This window comes from Mesocricetus auratus, unplaced genomic scaffold, assembly GCF_017639785.1.
Source record: "Mesocricetus auratus isolate SY011 unplaced genomic scaffold, BCM_Maur_2.0 Super-Scaffold_100027, whole genome shotgun sequence".
In the NCBI taxonomy this organism is placed as follows: domain Eukaryota; kingdom Metazoa; phylum Chordata; class Mammalia; order Rodentia; family Cricetidae; genus Mesocricetus; species Mesocricetus auratus.
The window spans coordinates 4,294,020-4,308,922 of record NW_024429208.1 but is presented as its reverse complement, the minus strand read 5'-3'; the positions used below and the strand labels follow the sequence as shown (position 1 = coordinate 4,308,922).

The 14,903-nt window shown below is 54.2% G+C and overlaps 1 protein-coding gene across 1 annotated transcript in view; it reads right to left on the bottom strand.

Moving 5' to 3' along the window:
- Positions 1-14,903, bottom strand: part of Anks1a (ankyrin repeat and sterile alpha motif domain containing 1A) — a 155,851-nt gene that overhangs the window by 78,936 nt on the left and 62,012 nt on the right. Inside the window, 8 exon segments of the mRNA XM_013124329.3 lie at positions 2,154-2,274; positions 7,245-7,337; positions 9,934-10,130; positions 12,799-12,900; positions 12,997-13,098; positions 13,292-13,367; positions 14,054-14,134; positions 14,136-14,351. Of these exon segments, the coding sequence (XP_012979783.1) occupies positions 2,154-2,274; positions 7,245-7,337; positions 9,934-10,130; positions 12,799-12,900; positions 12,997-13,098; positions 13,292-13,367; positions 14,054-14,134; positions 14,136-14,351 (988 nt within the window).

Below are 14,903 nucleotides of genomic sequence, written 5' to 3'. Positions count from 1 at the left end.
ATTCATGCAGGCATGGTGATGCACATAATTTAAGAGAGCATTGGGAGGCTGAGGCAGGAGAGCTGCCGTGAGTTGGAGGCCAGTCTGAACTATACCTTCTCTCAAAAAGATAAAAGAGAACTTAGGCCAAAAATACAGAGACCTCACAACCTGGTAACAGAAAGAGAGATCAGCCATTTTGAGATATAGATAGATAGATGATAGGTAGATAGATAGATAGATAGATAGATAGATAGATAGATAGATAGATAGATAGAGATACAGATACAGTTATAGATATGTTTGTTTTTTGAGACAGGGTTTCTCTGTGTAGCCCTAGCTGTCCTGGAACTCACTCTGTATAGACCAGGCTGACCTCGAACTCATGGAGATCCACCGTCGGGTTACGACCCACTTTTGAAGTGAGCAGCAGGCGTATGCAGACATTCCACTAGGATTGGGGCACACACGGGAGCACAGCCTGGAAAGGAGGACGCCCCTCCTCTCCTAGGGTGGTCAAAGCTTAAGGACCCGATGATGCGGAGGCCTGGGGCTGACAGCACACTGCAGGGGACCCAGAATGGCGTGTCACCCTGCACGGTGCCTGAGTGGGTTCTTTGAGAAGAATGCTCTGCCCAGAACCCAGAACCCAGAACCCCTGTCCCACAACGACACGTTTATCCCAGTGAATGAGAACCTACATCTGCTTGAAAAATGGAAACATACGATAGTTTTGCCTGCGCCTGTCAAAAACTGGAAATGACTCACTGTCCCTGGGTGGGGGAAGTGTTAACCATGGCGCACCTCTACAAAGGAACATAACCCAGCAACGAAAAGGAGCAAATGGCTGGAAACGCACACAGACGGGTCTCAGACGCACACAGGCGGGTCTCAGACGCACACAGGCGGGTCTCAGACGCACACAGGCGGGTCTCAGACGCACACAGACGGGCCTCAGACGCACACAGACGGGCCTCAGACGCACACAGGCGGGTCTCAGACGCACACAGGCGGGTCTCAGACGCACACAGGCGGGCCTCAGACGCACACAGGCGGGTCTCAGACGCACACAGGCGGGTCTCAGACGCACACAGGCGGGTCTCAGACGCACACAGGCGGGTCTCAGACGCACACAGGCGGGTCTCAGACGCACACAGGCGGGTCTCAGACGCACACAGGCGGGTCTCAGACGCACACAGGCGGGTCTCAGACGCACACAGGCGGGTCTCAGACGCACACAGGCGGGTCTCAGACGCACACAGACGGGTCTCAGACGCACTGTGCAACTTGGAGGTGCATGCTGAATGACTCCATTCATGTAACGTTCTGGAAAAGGCAATCACTGGGACAGACATCAGAGGCCCTGTCTCCAAGGCAGGGAGGCAAGCGGATGCAGAGGCACGGAGGGAAACCTTTATTGTGCGCAGACTGTCCCCCTATTTTGGTTATGGCTGACAGTTACTCGCAGACCGTACACAAACACAGATGCATTTCAGTGCATCTAAATTACAACCTCTCAGAAAAGTTCCAAATGGAAACAAGCGACGACTATGAACGCGAACACAAAGTCCCTACACACCCAGGGGGGCTCAGAACGGGATGAGAGGCAGTGTGCTGGGTGCCTGGCCAAGGTGTAACAGCGGGGTCTGTGAGCCAGCAGGACCAACAGGAGACACTCGGCATGCACGGTGGCGGACCTCGCAGCTCTAAGCGGAGGACACAGTCAGCTTGGGGCTCGTGCATCCTCCCTCTGCAGGGCTGGAACTTACATCCAGACTGCATTTTGCTGAAGCTATACAAGTAGGCCACAGTGACAAAGCACTGTAGTTACAGGTGACAGCCCGTCAAGACCCCAACAAGGAGGGAGCATACTGCCCTGAAGGCAGGAGTCACAGTGTCCACCCGCCATCAGCAGAGACCTCAACCACCTAGCTTGCTTGGCTAGCGTGACAGGCTCCAACCAGTCTCCACAGTAGTGTATGCTGTCACCGGGGTGCCCTGGCCTGCCCTTGCTGCACATGTGGGAGTGTGTCCCCATCCACCCAAGGGCATGGAGTCCTGGTACTGAATAAGAGCAACCACGCGGCCCCAGACTTAGGAGCCCTGGCTGCACGACCCACGTCTGCAGCACCTGCCCTCCCCATCCTGCTCTGTGCCGTGGAGGGATACTGTACCTTTCGCCCTTCCATCCGTGGCAGCCGGCTTCTTGGTCTCTGCTGTGAGCAGCAGCTCGTATGGGTGTTCCTCCTCGTCCCGGGGGACGCTGCTCTGGATCCTGGGTCTCACAGCCAGGCCCTAGGAGACAGAAACACCCAGAACCCATCGGGCACAGAGACTGGTGGTGTGAAACAAAGCTCTGATTCCTGCTACCTTGCGGGGAAGGGAAGGAGAGTCGGGCACCCTGAGGACTCATGGGCATTTTTCTAAGTCCATCACGTGCTCTGGCTCATTCCCCAGGGTGCCCAAGCTTGGAGTCCGGTGCAGCAGGGATGGGAAGGGACAGGACAGAGATGGGCGTGGCGGCCGGGTGGGCCTCCTAACAAACCCACTCGTGAGTGGGGCTGCAGCTTGTGTGGCACCACAGAAAAGCGGTGTTAACCCATGAGCCTCGCACCCCTGCTCTGCCCTCTGCCCTGACGTGTCACGTACCGCCCCGCCCCTCACCAGGGCTAAGGACAGATGGCGCCGTGTCACTGGGTTTCTGACACCCACCTGAGTCAAGCAAACCTCTTTTCTTGACAAAGTACCCAGACTCAACAAGAGAGAAACCTAAGACAATTCCTGTATGTGAAATCTCCACAGTGTGACTAAACCATTCTTTTTTTCAGGCCCCATTTTATCCTTCAGAAAATGATAAAAATTCAAGCCTCTCTGCCTCTCTCTCCCGCCTCCCCTCTCCCTTTCCTCCGTGTTTCTGTAGTAGTTCTGTGTTGCTAGTAGTTGTTACGTAAGCTGAACTGCCCTCTTTCCCCATCCTTCTCTGCCGTGCACAGATCCTACCCAAAGGCCAGCGTCCAACTCAAAAGAAAACAAAATACTCTTGCCACTTAATGGCCTGTCCTCATCTTCCTCTGCTGCAGCAGCCCTGGCTAGCCTGGAGCCTGCTGTGTAGACCTGCCGTGTAGACCTGCCGTGTAGACCCGGCTGATCTTAAAGACACAGATCCCAGGCGTGCGACACCACAGCCAGCTTGTAACCATCTTTTTCCCGGATCCCAGGAGCTGTGGGAACAGATTCCCCCTGAAGCCAGCTTTCTATTGGATTATAAGGTGACTCCAGATGCCCCAACAGTCTCGAGAGTCAGTAACTAGCGATGTGAGCTTCTGTGGGCAGTTGTCTACTGACAAGGTCTTGATTCAAGCAGGTAAGCGCCTCCCTTACAGGAGTTGCAGCAGCCGCGGGGCTCCAGTTAGGTGAGCATCAGAGGGTCCTCAGCTAGTGCTGGAGACACAGGGAGGGGCTGTGGACACTCCTGCTCTGAGAATCCCAATGTGTTTTAAAGGCAAGTTAAGAACAGTCACACGCCAGCTGCTGCAGTCAGGCTAGAGCACAGAACGCCCAGAGCTGTCTGAAGTGAGGGGCAGCCTGGGGGGGAAGCGGGGACACCGGGATTCCTACTCATAGCTAACACGCCAGCAGACCCTGCGAGGGGCCCACTCGCCTTTGCACACAGACAGCACACACTGGATTCGTCAGAGGCCTCCTCTGTGGGGACAGCTCACAGTGAACACGCTCACACGTCCTCCTGGAGGAAGGACAGCACTCTCATCCAGTCTGGACTGAAGGAGGAGCCCAACCCACCCCGATGGCAGCACAACAGTCTCACTCTGGAACTCTGCAGAGCTCAGTGCAGCAGGTACCCGTACTGTGCAAGAGTCACCCGGAAGCTGAAGGCCTTTACTCTGGGAGCCCCGGGGTCTGTTTTCATAGGGACACAATTAAGGGAACAAAGAGGGACCATTAAGTAGTTCACACCGTGTCAACTTTACACCGCAGGCTTCACTAGTGCTCTGGCAGGTTTTCACCCTTATGATCCCTCAGGCAGAGCCTTGGAAATCTGATTCCCAGCAAGTGTGCCTCAGCAAGCTTTCTCACCCAGGCCCAGGCAAGCTTCCCTGAAAGCTAGCTGACAGCCAGGATGTCTGGCCTACAATGCAGGGCCGGACAGAGGACTGCAGGGGCAGGGCAAACGTGAGCAGAAGTCACCAACCGCCACGGCTGGACACTAGTCACAGTCAGGATGCCTGGGGTTCTGGCCATTTCATCTGCAAATTCAGAAAGGGCCAGAAACCTGCCCAAGGTTACACAAAGTTCACAGCAGAGCAAGGCATGAAATGTGGTTTCTCTGATTCTAACCCGGATTGGCCTCATTTTCCTCCATCTAATTTGGACTGCCTTCCCTTCTTCAACGGCCTAATGAAAGCCCCTGCTTGGAACCAGACAATAAATGAGGGTGTTCGCCTCCTCTTGCTCTGGCCCTGACCAAGCTAGGGTATGAAACCTTCACAGTCCACAATAAACTTTTCTTCCAGGCACCCCTTGCTCCCACAGAAGTGGCCCTGTGTCTCAGTGACTACGATAACAACTGGTTTTCAAAAGGAAAGATTCCGTTTTTCACTAAACTACTTCTTAATCTTCTTTCCCCTTTCCTCCAGGGCTGGCATGACCCAAAGCTAAACAGTTCCTGTGGAGAGCAGCACTGCTGGGGCACAGAAGGGTTGCAGGCAGCCAGCCATCACCCGCCATCACCCGCCATCACCTCATCACCCCATCACCCGCCATCACCCGCCATCACCTCATCACCCCATCACCCGCCATCACCCGCCACCACCCGCCATCACCTCATCACCCCATCACCCGCCATCACCCTGCCATCACCCGCCATCACCTGCCATCACCCCGCCATCACCCGCCATCACCAGACATCACCCCATCACTCCGCCATCACCCCATCACCTGCCATCACCCCATCACCCGCCATCACCCAGACATCACCCCATCACCCCATCACCCGGCCATCACCCAGACATCACCCCGCCATCACCCCATCACCCGCTATCACCCACTATCACCCGCCATCACCCCATCACCCCATCACCCGGCCATCACCCGCCATCACCCCATCACCCCATCACCCGGCTATCACCCGCCATCACCCCATCACCCGCCATCACCTGGCCATCACCCCATCAACCCGCCATCACCCCGCCATCACCCCACCATCACCCGGCCATCACCCCATCACCCAGTCATCACCCCGCCATGGCTGAGAAGCCCCAACACAGAGGAGACCGTGGCCCCCTCTCTCTCTCTGTCTCTCTCTCTCTGTCTATCTCTGTCTCTCTCTCTCTATCTCTGTCTCTCTATCTCTATCTCTCTCTGTCTCTCTCTCTCTCTGTCTCACATGGTATGATTAACAGACACACAGCCCTAAGGTTTGGCTTGGTCATAAAGCCGTCCTTAGCATCAGAGACTGCTGGGTTCAATCCTCCAATTCCTATAAACACAGTAAAATGGCCTCAAGTTTACTGGCATCAGTGTCTCAGTTTAGTTTTAAAGCTTTTAGAGAGTTGGAAACAGAGATGGTGGGGTTGGAGTTCTAGCTGCTCCTGCAAAAGGACCTAAGCATAGGTCCCAGCACCCACAGTGGGCAGCTCACAAGCATCTGAAACTCTAGTTCCATGGAATCCGATGTCCTACTCATCCTCTCGGGATCCCAGGCATGGCTGTGATGCACAGACAGACACATAGGAAAAAAATACCCATATTCTAAAATAAAATAACAGAAATCCTGTCTCCATCACTAAGAGAACAACGACTCAGGCCATGTCTCCTCTATGCTATGTACCCATAATAACAGCAAATAGGCAAGTACAGAGCTCTATTTTCATGGTCTTCCAAAAGCCAGCTGTGTTGGTTCAACTGACTTAGAGTTCCAGGCTATCAGGAAACATCTCCAAAGGACGGTGTCACCCACGGACACCCCCCAGGCAGGATGGCCCAGCGGCAGAGGTGCTGCCTGCACCCGACAACCTGTGTGCATCCCCTGAACTACAAGACAGAAGGAAAGAACTCTCCTCCAACCACACACACACACACACACACACACACACACACACACACACACAAACATAAAAAAAAACTTGCTTTGTTTTCCAAGACACGGTTTCTCTGTGAAACAGCTCTCTGGTTGTTACAATTATAAATTATAAAATTATTTAATTTTATAAACTTGATTATTTAATAAACTCGCAGATGAAATATCACACAGCAAAAGCATCCAGACCAAAATCTCTCCCTTTTCCACTGGTTGCCTCTGACCTGATCCATGTCTGGATACAACGGACTTTACGAGAAGCAGCACACGCGTAACAACAGAAAGGAGGCCTCTGGGGCTGAGCACTGGGACGTGGTAACGTGGTGCTGCTCATACAGTGGCAAGGACAGGGGTGCTTGGAAGCCTTCGTCAGCAGACAACACAGTGTGAAGGCAGAGACTGTCCAGGTGGGGCGGCCAGACAACAACAGGCCAGGCTCCCGTACGGCTGGCGCGCTACTGCAGCACCTGGAGCCTCTTGGTTTGAAAGGCCTCGCTCCAGATTCCCGACATGTGCGTGTCACAAACAAACGCGCTAAGCACAGGGGTAACGAGAGAACAAGGCTGGTGATAGGGCTCAGGGGGCAGGAGTGCTCGCTCTGCAAGCATTGGACCTCATCCGGCACACAGAAAAAGTGTGGCAGAGTTGTGTGTGCGCCCGTTACCTGCAGGGGCACGTGTGTCTACATACTCATGTATATGCCTCACACTCACACACAAGTGCAACAACCTTCCCTCTCTTTACAAAAGAGAATATGCTGGGGAAATGGCTCAGTGACAGTGCTTGCTTGACATAAGCAAGGCTCTGGATTCAATGCACAGGGGCTTGAGAGGCGGCTCAGCGGTTAAGAGCACTGGCTGCTCTCCCAGAGGACCCGGATTCAAATTCCAGCACCTACATGGTGGCTCACAACCATTTGTGACTCCAGTTCCAGGGGATCTGATGCCTTCATCCTACCTCCACGGGCACCAGGCAGGCATGTGGTGCATGTATGTATGTATGTATGCATGCATGCATGCATGTATGTATGTATGTATGTATATATAACGTACATACAAAAAAAATCTTAAAAAAGAAAAGAGGAGAAGAGAACAGAGCCTCCTTTGAACTCACAGATCTACCATGTAACAAATGCTATGCCAGTGATGGGGTGACCCCAACCCTCTACCTCAGAGGCTGTCAAGGGCAAATACTTCTTATCTACGCGCTCTTCCTCCTCTTCGTCAGGGGGTGGCTTTGCTGGAGGCGGCGGACGTTCTCTCTGCAGAGGAAAAAATAAATATTCTACCATCTCTCCTTTACAAATATTTAACGTTTGTTTGGCTTTCCCTTATTTTAGTCCTCGGGAATAAAAAGCATTATGTAAAGAATCCCCCCAGGAGCCTAAAGTCAGCACCCCCTCTCTGAGCGCACAAAGGGCCCCGTACACAGACGCGTCAGCTGTGCCATGGTTTCTGACGAGGGCAGCGAAGACCACAGACACCTCCTTCCTGGCTGCCAAGGAGGGCAGCACAGAAAGCCGAAAGCCCTCGCTGGCACAAGGGCTCTACCTGACAGACACAGACACCCGAAAGCGAAGAGCAGAGGCTCAACTTCCAGTCTACACGGAAGAGATGTAACCTGAGACGGAGAGACCCAGCTCCGGAGCTCTTCCAGAACCACGACGCCCGGGGAAGCAACGGGAAAGGCAACCAAAGGCGGAACGTCTGCCCTTGCTCAAACTTCATCGCTGTGCTGCTCACGGCCGTCCCTGCTCCGCAGGGAAAGTCCCACCACAACCCCTCAGCTAGCCGGGGCACCGAGCAGGGGGGTTCACTCAAGCCCAAGAGCTTGAGGTCCCTCAACTCAGAACAAAACATCTCTTGGGTTGTTTCTGCTGCTGCTGTCGTTTTGGGTCTCACATGCAGCCCTGGCTGTCCTGGAACTTGCTATGCAGACCAGACTGGCCTCGCAGAGGTCCTCCCGTCCCGGCCTCGCTCTGCCACTGCCTCTGGGTGCTGGGATTAATGGCGGGCGCCAACACACCCAGCACATCTCTTGTTTTTAATCGTCCCTTCAAATAATAAAAATGCGGCTACAGGGAACCCCGTGTGTCACTCCTGCTCATTTAGACAGGGGCATGGGCACCAGTCGCCCTAGCACAGGAGCTGACAAGCGTGTTCCCAAAGGACCTAAAGCAGCTATGCGAGGCTTCACAGTCAGCTCTACCACAGACAACAGGCAAATGGTGCATACGACTTCATTAAAAAACAAACAAGGCTCCTGTCAGTGGGCTGTGGTTTTCCAACCCTGTCCCCACAGTAAGGAAGTCACTGAAGGAGGACACTGGGCAGGTGAATGGTGGGTGGACAACTTCAGGAGCACATACGACCTTAGTATGGCAAAGTCAAAGGCTGGGGAGACACTGCACCTGCACCTTACTGGGGGGGGGCTGGGACACTGCACCTGCACCTTACTCAGGGGGGCTGGGACAGGGCTGGCCCCAGGCTCCGCCCCAGGTTTGCAGACCAGTTCTCTATTGCTAAAGGGGGGAGAGGGGGCTGGAATGCTGAATGATAGAGATTTCCAGAGGAATTTGCACAGATGCTGTTTTGGATTTTAGCACCTGGGACCTCTCTGTTCAAACAAGCTTATCTGCTCCACACCAGCCTCCATCACTCAGTCCTCCTGCGAGGCCAGAAAACCAGAACAAGAATGGCTACAACATACTTATGCACACATGACAAAGCATGCACTCCCAGATGCTCTGGCTTTTGCTTAGCACAACCGGCAGAGAGGCTGGCCATCAGAGGTTACTCAGTTCTCTGCAGGACTTTGTGGCTGCTACCAAAGGCACTAGCGCCCCCTACTGGGTGACACCTGCAAGCCCCACTTAAAGCCAAGCCTTCTCAGACAGGTCAGATGCCAACAGCGAACGCTCTCCCTTCACCACTCACAGTGAGGAGTGAGTGCCCTCGCTACGCCTACTCTGCAAGGCTGCCACACTGGAGGGCTCACTGACACCCACACGCGGACACTGCCATTGCATCGGGCCAGAGGGCAGGGCAAGCAGACCGCCAACAAAGAACGCACCAGGCCACAGCTAGAAAGGTCCTGCCAGAGGGAAAGTCAGCAGGAAAAACACACATACGCCCCCAAACCTGTCTGGTGGTCAGTCAGCCACGTCAGACAACGGGCGAGGGGGTGACAACTGGGACAACAATGTGTGGAGATGGGAAGAGGTGGGGCCAGGGCTGCAGACAGGGCAGACTGACTCTGGGTGTGGAGGGGGCGTCAGGAGTCTGGAGGCCCGTGGACAGAACAGCGCCAAGACAGGAGGGACAGACGGAGGAGGAGAAACGCAGCGCTGCTTTCAGGAAACGGGACGAGTAAGAATCAACAACGGACACCACGTCTAGTAAGTGCACACACGGTCTGAGTCGGTCTTGCTATGCCCTCCCCCCGGGGCAGGACCACCCCCATCCATCTGGCTGGTTAGGCAGACAGGACTGCAACAGCCAGCAACTCCTGCCACTGGGATGCTCTGCTCTCCTGAGAGAATAAACCACCCACGGCAAGGTCCCAAGGGCTTGAACGGCACTGAGGCTAAACCAGGACACTCGGAGTGCGCTACGGCAGCCAGCGGGGGGCAGAGAGCTGCAGACTGGATACACTGAACTTGAAAAACGAGCTTCTACCTCAGTGTCAGCTGTAGCTTCAGCACCTGGAACGGGAGGCGAGACAGAGCCCCCCACCCCCCCCAACAGCGGGTGGACTCAGGCCTCAGAAGCAAGAGCAGGCACCAGACTTCCTCTCGCCAGCCAGCACCCCGCCAGCACCGCCAGAGCCCCTGGGAGGCTCGGGCCTGGGCCACGTACAGGCCTCCCTCCAGCAGCTCTCGGCCCCGCGGCCTCAGCCTCCTTGTTCACGGAATCTCGGTCGGACGATCGCCCACTGGCCGTGCTGTCCAAGGAGTGGCAGGACACGGCATTGTACAGTGCCTCGTAGGGACCCTCCTCCTCAGCGTGCGCGTCAAAAGCAACTATCAGCTCCGTTACTGCTCTCTCCACATTCCCTGGAGAAGAAAGAGGGCAGACGGCAAGGTCATTAGGAAAAGGGGTGCAGCCTGGGTTCCAGACACTGGCTGGACACAGACCCCTTGGCAGTGCGAACCGCAATGAACACTAACCCACAGGGAACACGATCACTTTGATAAGGACAAGCAAGGGCCGGCCTTCTCTGATTCAGTAAAGAGGAGTGCGGCATAGTGGCAGAACGCTGGCTAAGCATGCACGCAGCTCTGGGTCCGATTCCCAACCAAAAGGAAAGCAGTTTAAATATGTAATTGCCACATCCTCCGTAGGCGCTCCAGCAGCTCAACACCATGTGACCGGAACTTAACCTGGACGTGCAGCGATGTGTAACTGACAACCACAGGATCGCTGCACGTTACGGCTGACCTTTTGTTTTCTTGTGTGTTTGTTTGTTTTTGTGGCAGGGTTTCTCTGTGTAACCCTGGCTGTCCCGGAACTTGCTTTGAAGACCAGATATTTACCTGACTCTGAAATCACTCTGTAGACCAGGCTGGTCTCAAACTCACAGAGATCCGCCTGCCTCTGCCTCCCGAGTGCTGGGACTAACGGCGTGCGCCACGCTCAGCCTTCACCCCATGCTTCTGAGGCAGGGTTTCTCTTGGGACCTGGAGCTAGCTCACTTAAAATGATTTAATGAAAGCGCCAAGCACTCAGAGGAAAGCGAAGCCTTTCTGACAAGGCACTCGTGACTTAATGGCTGTGTCCTCGGCTCTGTTAGAAATGGCATCCCGGAGCGGCTTGTAATATCGCAGATGTCAGTGTGAGCTCCTTGAAAGCCAAGAGCTCAGTGAATGACTGAGCCCGCTGCTAGCAGGTGACAAGATCAAGGAAAACTTTGGAGTGGGACAGACGGGGGTGAGGGTGGGGGCGGTCTGAGGAACCAGCATGGGCAAGCCGGGAGCCTGCAGCCCTCCCACCTCCGCTCCGTCCCTCCCCCTCTGCGTTGTTTCACCGTCTACTGCTGTCAACATTTGGGGCATGCTGTCAATCAGGGCTTATTTGTCTCTGATCATACCACAGGCTGCTCAGTAAACCAGACGGGAATATGTTGTGGAGTATTAGTTTAAGATGTGTTACATTTGCTTGTGCTGTGCAACATTTGTTTAATGACACAAAGATGTGCCACATTCATTCTCTTAGGTTGCATTTGTTTAACTCTGTGAAGCTGTGTTACTTTGCCTGTCTACAACACCCATTGGTCTAATAAAGACCTGAACGGCCAATAGCAAGGCAGGTGAGGGATAGATAGGTGGGGCTGCCAGGCAGAGAGAGAGAATAGGAGGGAAAATCCAGGCTCGAGAGAGGTGGGAGGAGCGAGACAAGGAGGAGGAGCCACCCAGCCAGCCATGGAGTAAGAAGGAAGAAAGATATACAGAATAAAGAAAGGGGGGGGGGGCTGGAGAGATGGCTCAGAGGTTAAGAGCACTGGCTGCTCTTCCAGAGGTCCTGAGTTCAATTCCCAGCAACCACATACATGGTGGCTCACAACCATCTGTGATGAGATCTGGCGCCCTCTTCTGGTGTGCAGGCACACATGCAGGTAGAATACTGCTTACACAATTAATAAATAGAATAGAACAAAGGAAGGTAAAAAGCACAGAGGTAAAATGTAGTTAAAGAGAAACTGGATAATTTAAGGTAGAGAAGCTGGTTAGAAACAAGCCAAGCTAGCCAGGTGGTGGGGGACGCACGCCTTTAATGCTAACACTCAGGAGGCAGAGGCAGGCGGATCTCTGTGAGTTTAAGGCCAGCCTGGTCTACAAGAGCTAGTTCCAGGACAGACTTCAAAACAATACAGAGAAACCCTGTCTCAAAAAAACAAAACAAAACAAACAAACAACAATAACAACAAAAAAGAGAGAAATAAGCCAAGCTAAGACTGGGCATTCGTAAGTAAGAATAAGTCTCTGTATATTTATTTGGGACCTGTGTGGCAGGCCCCCAAAGAGTTCAAAAAAACAAAAACAGAAAACTCCAGGACTCTGCTGCGGATGAGCACCTCCTGCCCAGACCACACTGGACCAGCTGTTCCCAGCGCACTGCCGCGTGTTTTGGGGTAGGAAGCAATCCTGAGATGACCCTGCCAATCACACATCCCACAGAAGCAGAGGCCAAAATGAAGCAGCGGGGCTGGAGAGCCGGCTCAGAGGTCAAGAGCACGGGCTGCGCCTGTAGAGCTCAGTGTCCAGCACCCACGTGGCAGCCCACAACCATCTGCACAACCCAAGACACCTCTGACCGCCACGGTCTCCTGAATGCATGCAGTGCACATAGACACACCTGGCCATACGCATTATATATGTAGTGTGCATGTATGTATGTATGTGTGTGTGTGTGTGTGTATATATATATATATATTCTTTTTTCTTTTTAAGACAAGGTCTTACTGTATAGCCCTGCTTAGCCTGGAACTTGTTTTTCAAGTGCTAGGGTTAAGGCACATGCCTGGCTTAATTAAAAAATAATAATAATTTTTTTAAATGAAAAGGGAAAAGTAGGGCAGATAATACCCATAGCAAAATCTACGCCATGCCTGCTAAAATTTCATGGACACAACTGAACGGAGTAAGTCATCACAACACCCTGCAATTATTGTTTGAATGAAGAACTTTCCACTGACTCTCCTGAGGCTGTGAAGAAAGCCCTCACCCTGAGACTTTGGTGCTGCGGCGTCTGTGCCTGACAGGAGAGGTGGCTGGGCTGGGCAGATCTTCTCTGCTTCTTTCACGCTTCTTTTTCCAGTCATGTGCTCTGCCGGGGAAGACGGTTAAAAAGAAGAGGTCGCCCCAAGCACGGTGCATTGTGGGATAGCCATCCCTGGTCCCCAGACAGTGAGGTGACCCACACCTTCTATCAGGGCTGCTATCTGCTGGCTCTTCTGAGAAGGCAGGTCCCGCACCGTGTCCAGGGCAGTCAGGCCGTGGTTGTCCTTTATGTTGACGTCGATTCCTGGAAAGGACGGGAAGTGGGCCAGGACAGTGAGCATCTCCAGGAGAGTCCAAGGGCACCCATAGCTCTCCAGCTGCACGGCCAGCCTTGTTCACGCACAGCCATCAACAGCCCAGCCTTCCAGGACCAAGTCACACCGCGCTAAACCACGCACACAGATGCTGGCACGTGGGATCAGCGCTGCCAACCTCACCTGCAGCCAGCAGAATTTGCACCACATCGGTCTTGCCAAACAAAGCAGCCTCATGCAAAGCGCTGCCCATCTCCGTCTGGAAGGCAAAGAGAGCGCAGCAGCACATCATGAGAACAGTTGGGTGTGTCACATGACAAGTGAGACGCGGATGGGGGGCAACTGAGCCAGCCACACAGAGCCCTCTGCAGGCTTCTCTTTCCAACATGCCTTGTGTGGGTTCTAAAACCACCATGGACGACACAGCAAGACCACGCGTGTGCTATTGCAGGCCACGTGCACGAGCCCCCAACTGCTTGTGGGGATGCTGACCGACCAAGAAAACCCGACCAAGCTCCACGTCCCCGGGGGGAGAGGGAGTAAAAGCACCTCGGGCCCACGTGGAGAGTCGGCACCAAGCTTAGGCAGGTACTGACTGAGAAGCCTGCCATCACAGGAGAGTGCTGAGTCACTCATGCTGGAGGCTGAGCGGGTGGGGGAGGGGCACGTACGGGAAGGTAATGAACTTTCTGGCTTTGAGATGGCCCATAAGCACTTCTTTTCAGGGTTTAAGGGCTGTATCCCACACCCTGAGAAGAAACAAGCGAAAAACACTAGACTCGCTCGGCGGAGCCCCTCTGTCTCTGAGATGTCACAGCGGGCGGGCGGGACAAAGTGGCAGACAGAAGCACGTGAGTGTGGCGTGGGGTGCTGAGGAGGGCACACAGCCTGGCCTTCCCCACCCCCTGAGACCCTGTGCCGGGAGACGGCGCCCGCCTTGCTAACCTGGGAGTTGCTGTCCATGCCGGCGTCCAGCAGGGCCTGCACCACAGCCTTGTGGCCGTTCCTGGCGGCCAAGTGTAAGGGGGGTGTGCTTCCTGGTGCTGCAGCTCAGGAGGTTGGGGTGCGCGCTCAGCAGCATCTTCACCACCTCGAGCCGCCCGTAGAGCGCGGCCAGGTCCAGAGGTGTTTCGAATTTGTTGTTGCGCATGGTGGGGTCTGTGAGCTCCTCCAGCAGGGCCTTCACCACCTCCGTGTGGCCGTACTGCGCTGCGCAATGCAGGGCAGTCTCGTTGTCGTTGTTCTGAGGGTCAGCAAGCGCAGCGTGTCAGAGGGGGGGTGGGGGCAGGGGGCTGGGGCAGGGGGACTGGCATCTGCCTGTACAGCCACCCATAAAACCACTGAAATTTAAATGAGAAAACAGCAGCAGTACTTGGGAACTTTACGGGAGTCCAAATCCAGGCATCATCCCAAACAATCAAGCCTGATGGCTCCCACGGGCCACATCTGCCTCCACTCCCTGCAGGAAGAAGGGAGCATTCTGGGAACATTTGCAGGCTCTGTGTGCCTTCAAGGGCGCATCTCCACACTGAAGGAGAGGGGAACGGGGAATTTGGCAGGCATTTGGTAGATGCCCTGGCATGCACGAATGTTATATCACTGCCATTGTTTCATTTGAAACTTCAACTGGTTTTACAAGCATTTCTTTGTCCAACCCCGTGGTTCGGATTCTGGCTTTATCTACCATCCACAGCCTTCCACGAAGCTTTTTAAAAGGAGGTTATCATCCATAGCTCCTGGCATGCAAATCGATCAGCCGGCAGGGAGAGGAACAGAGCAGAGCACCGCACACCAC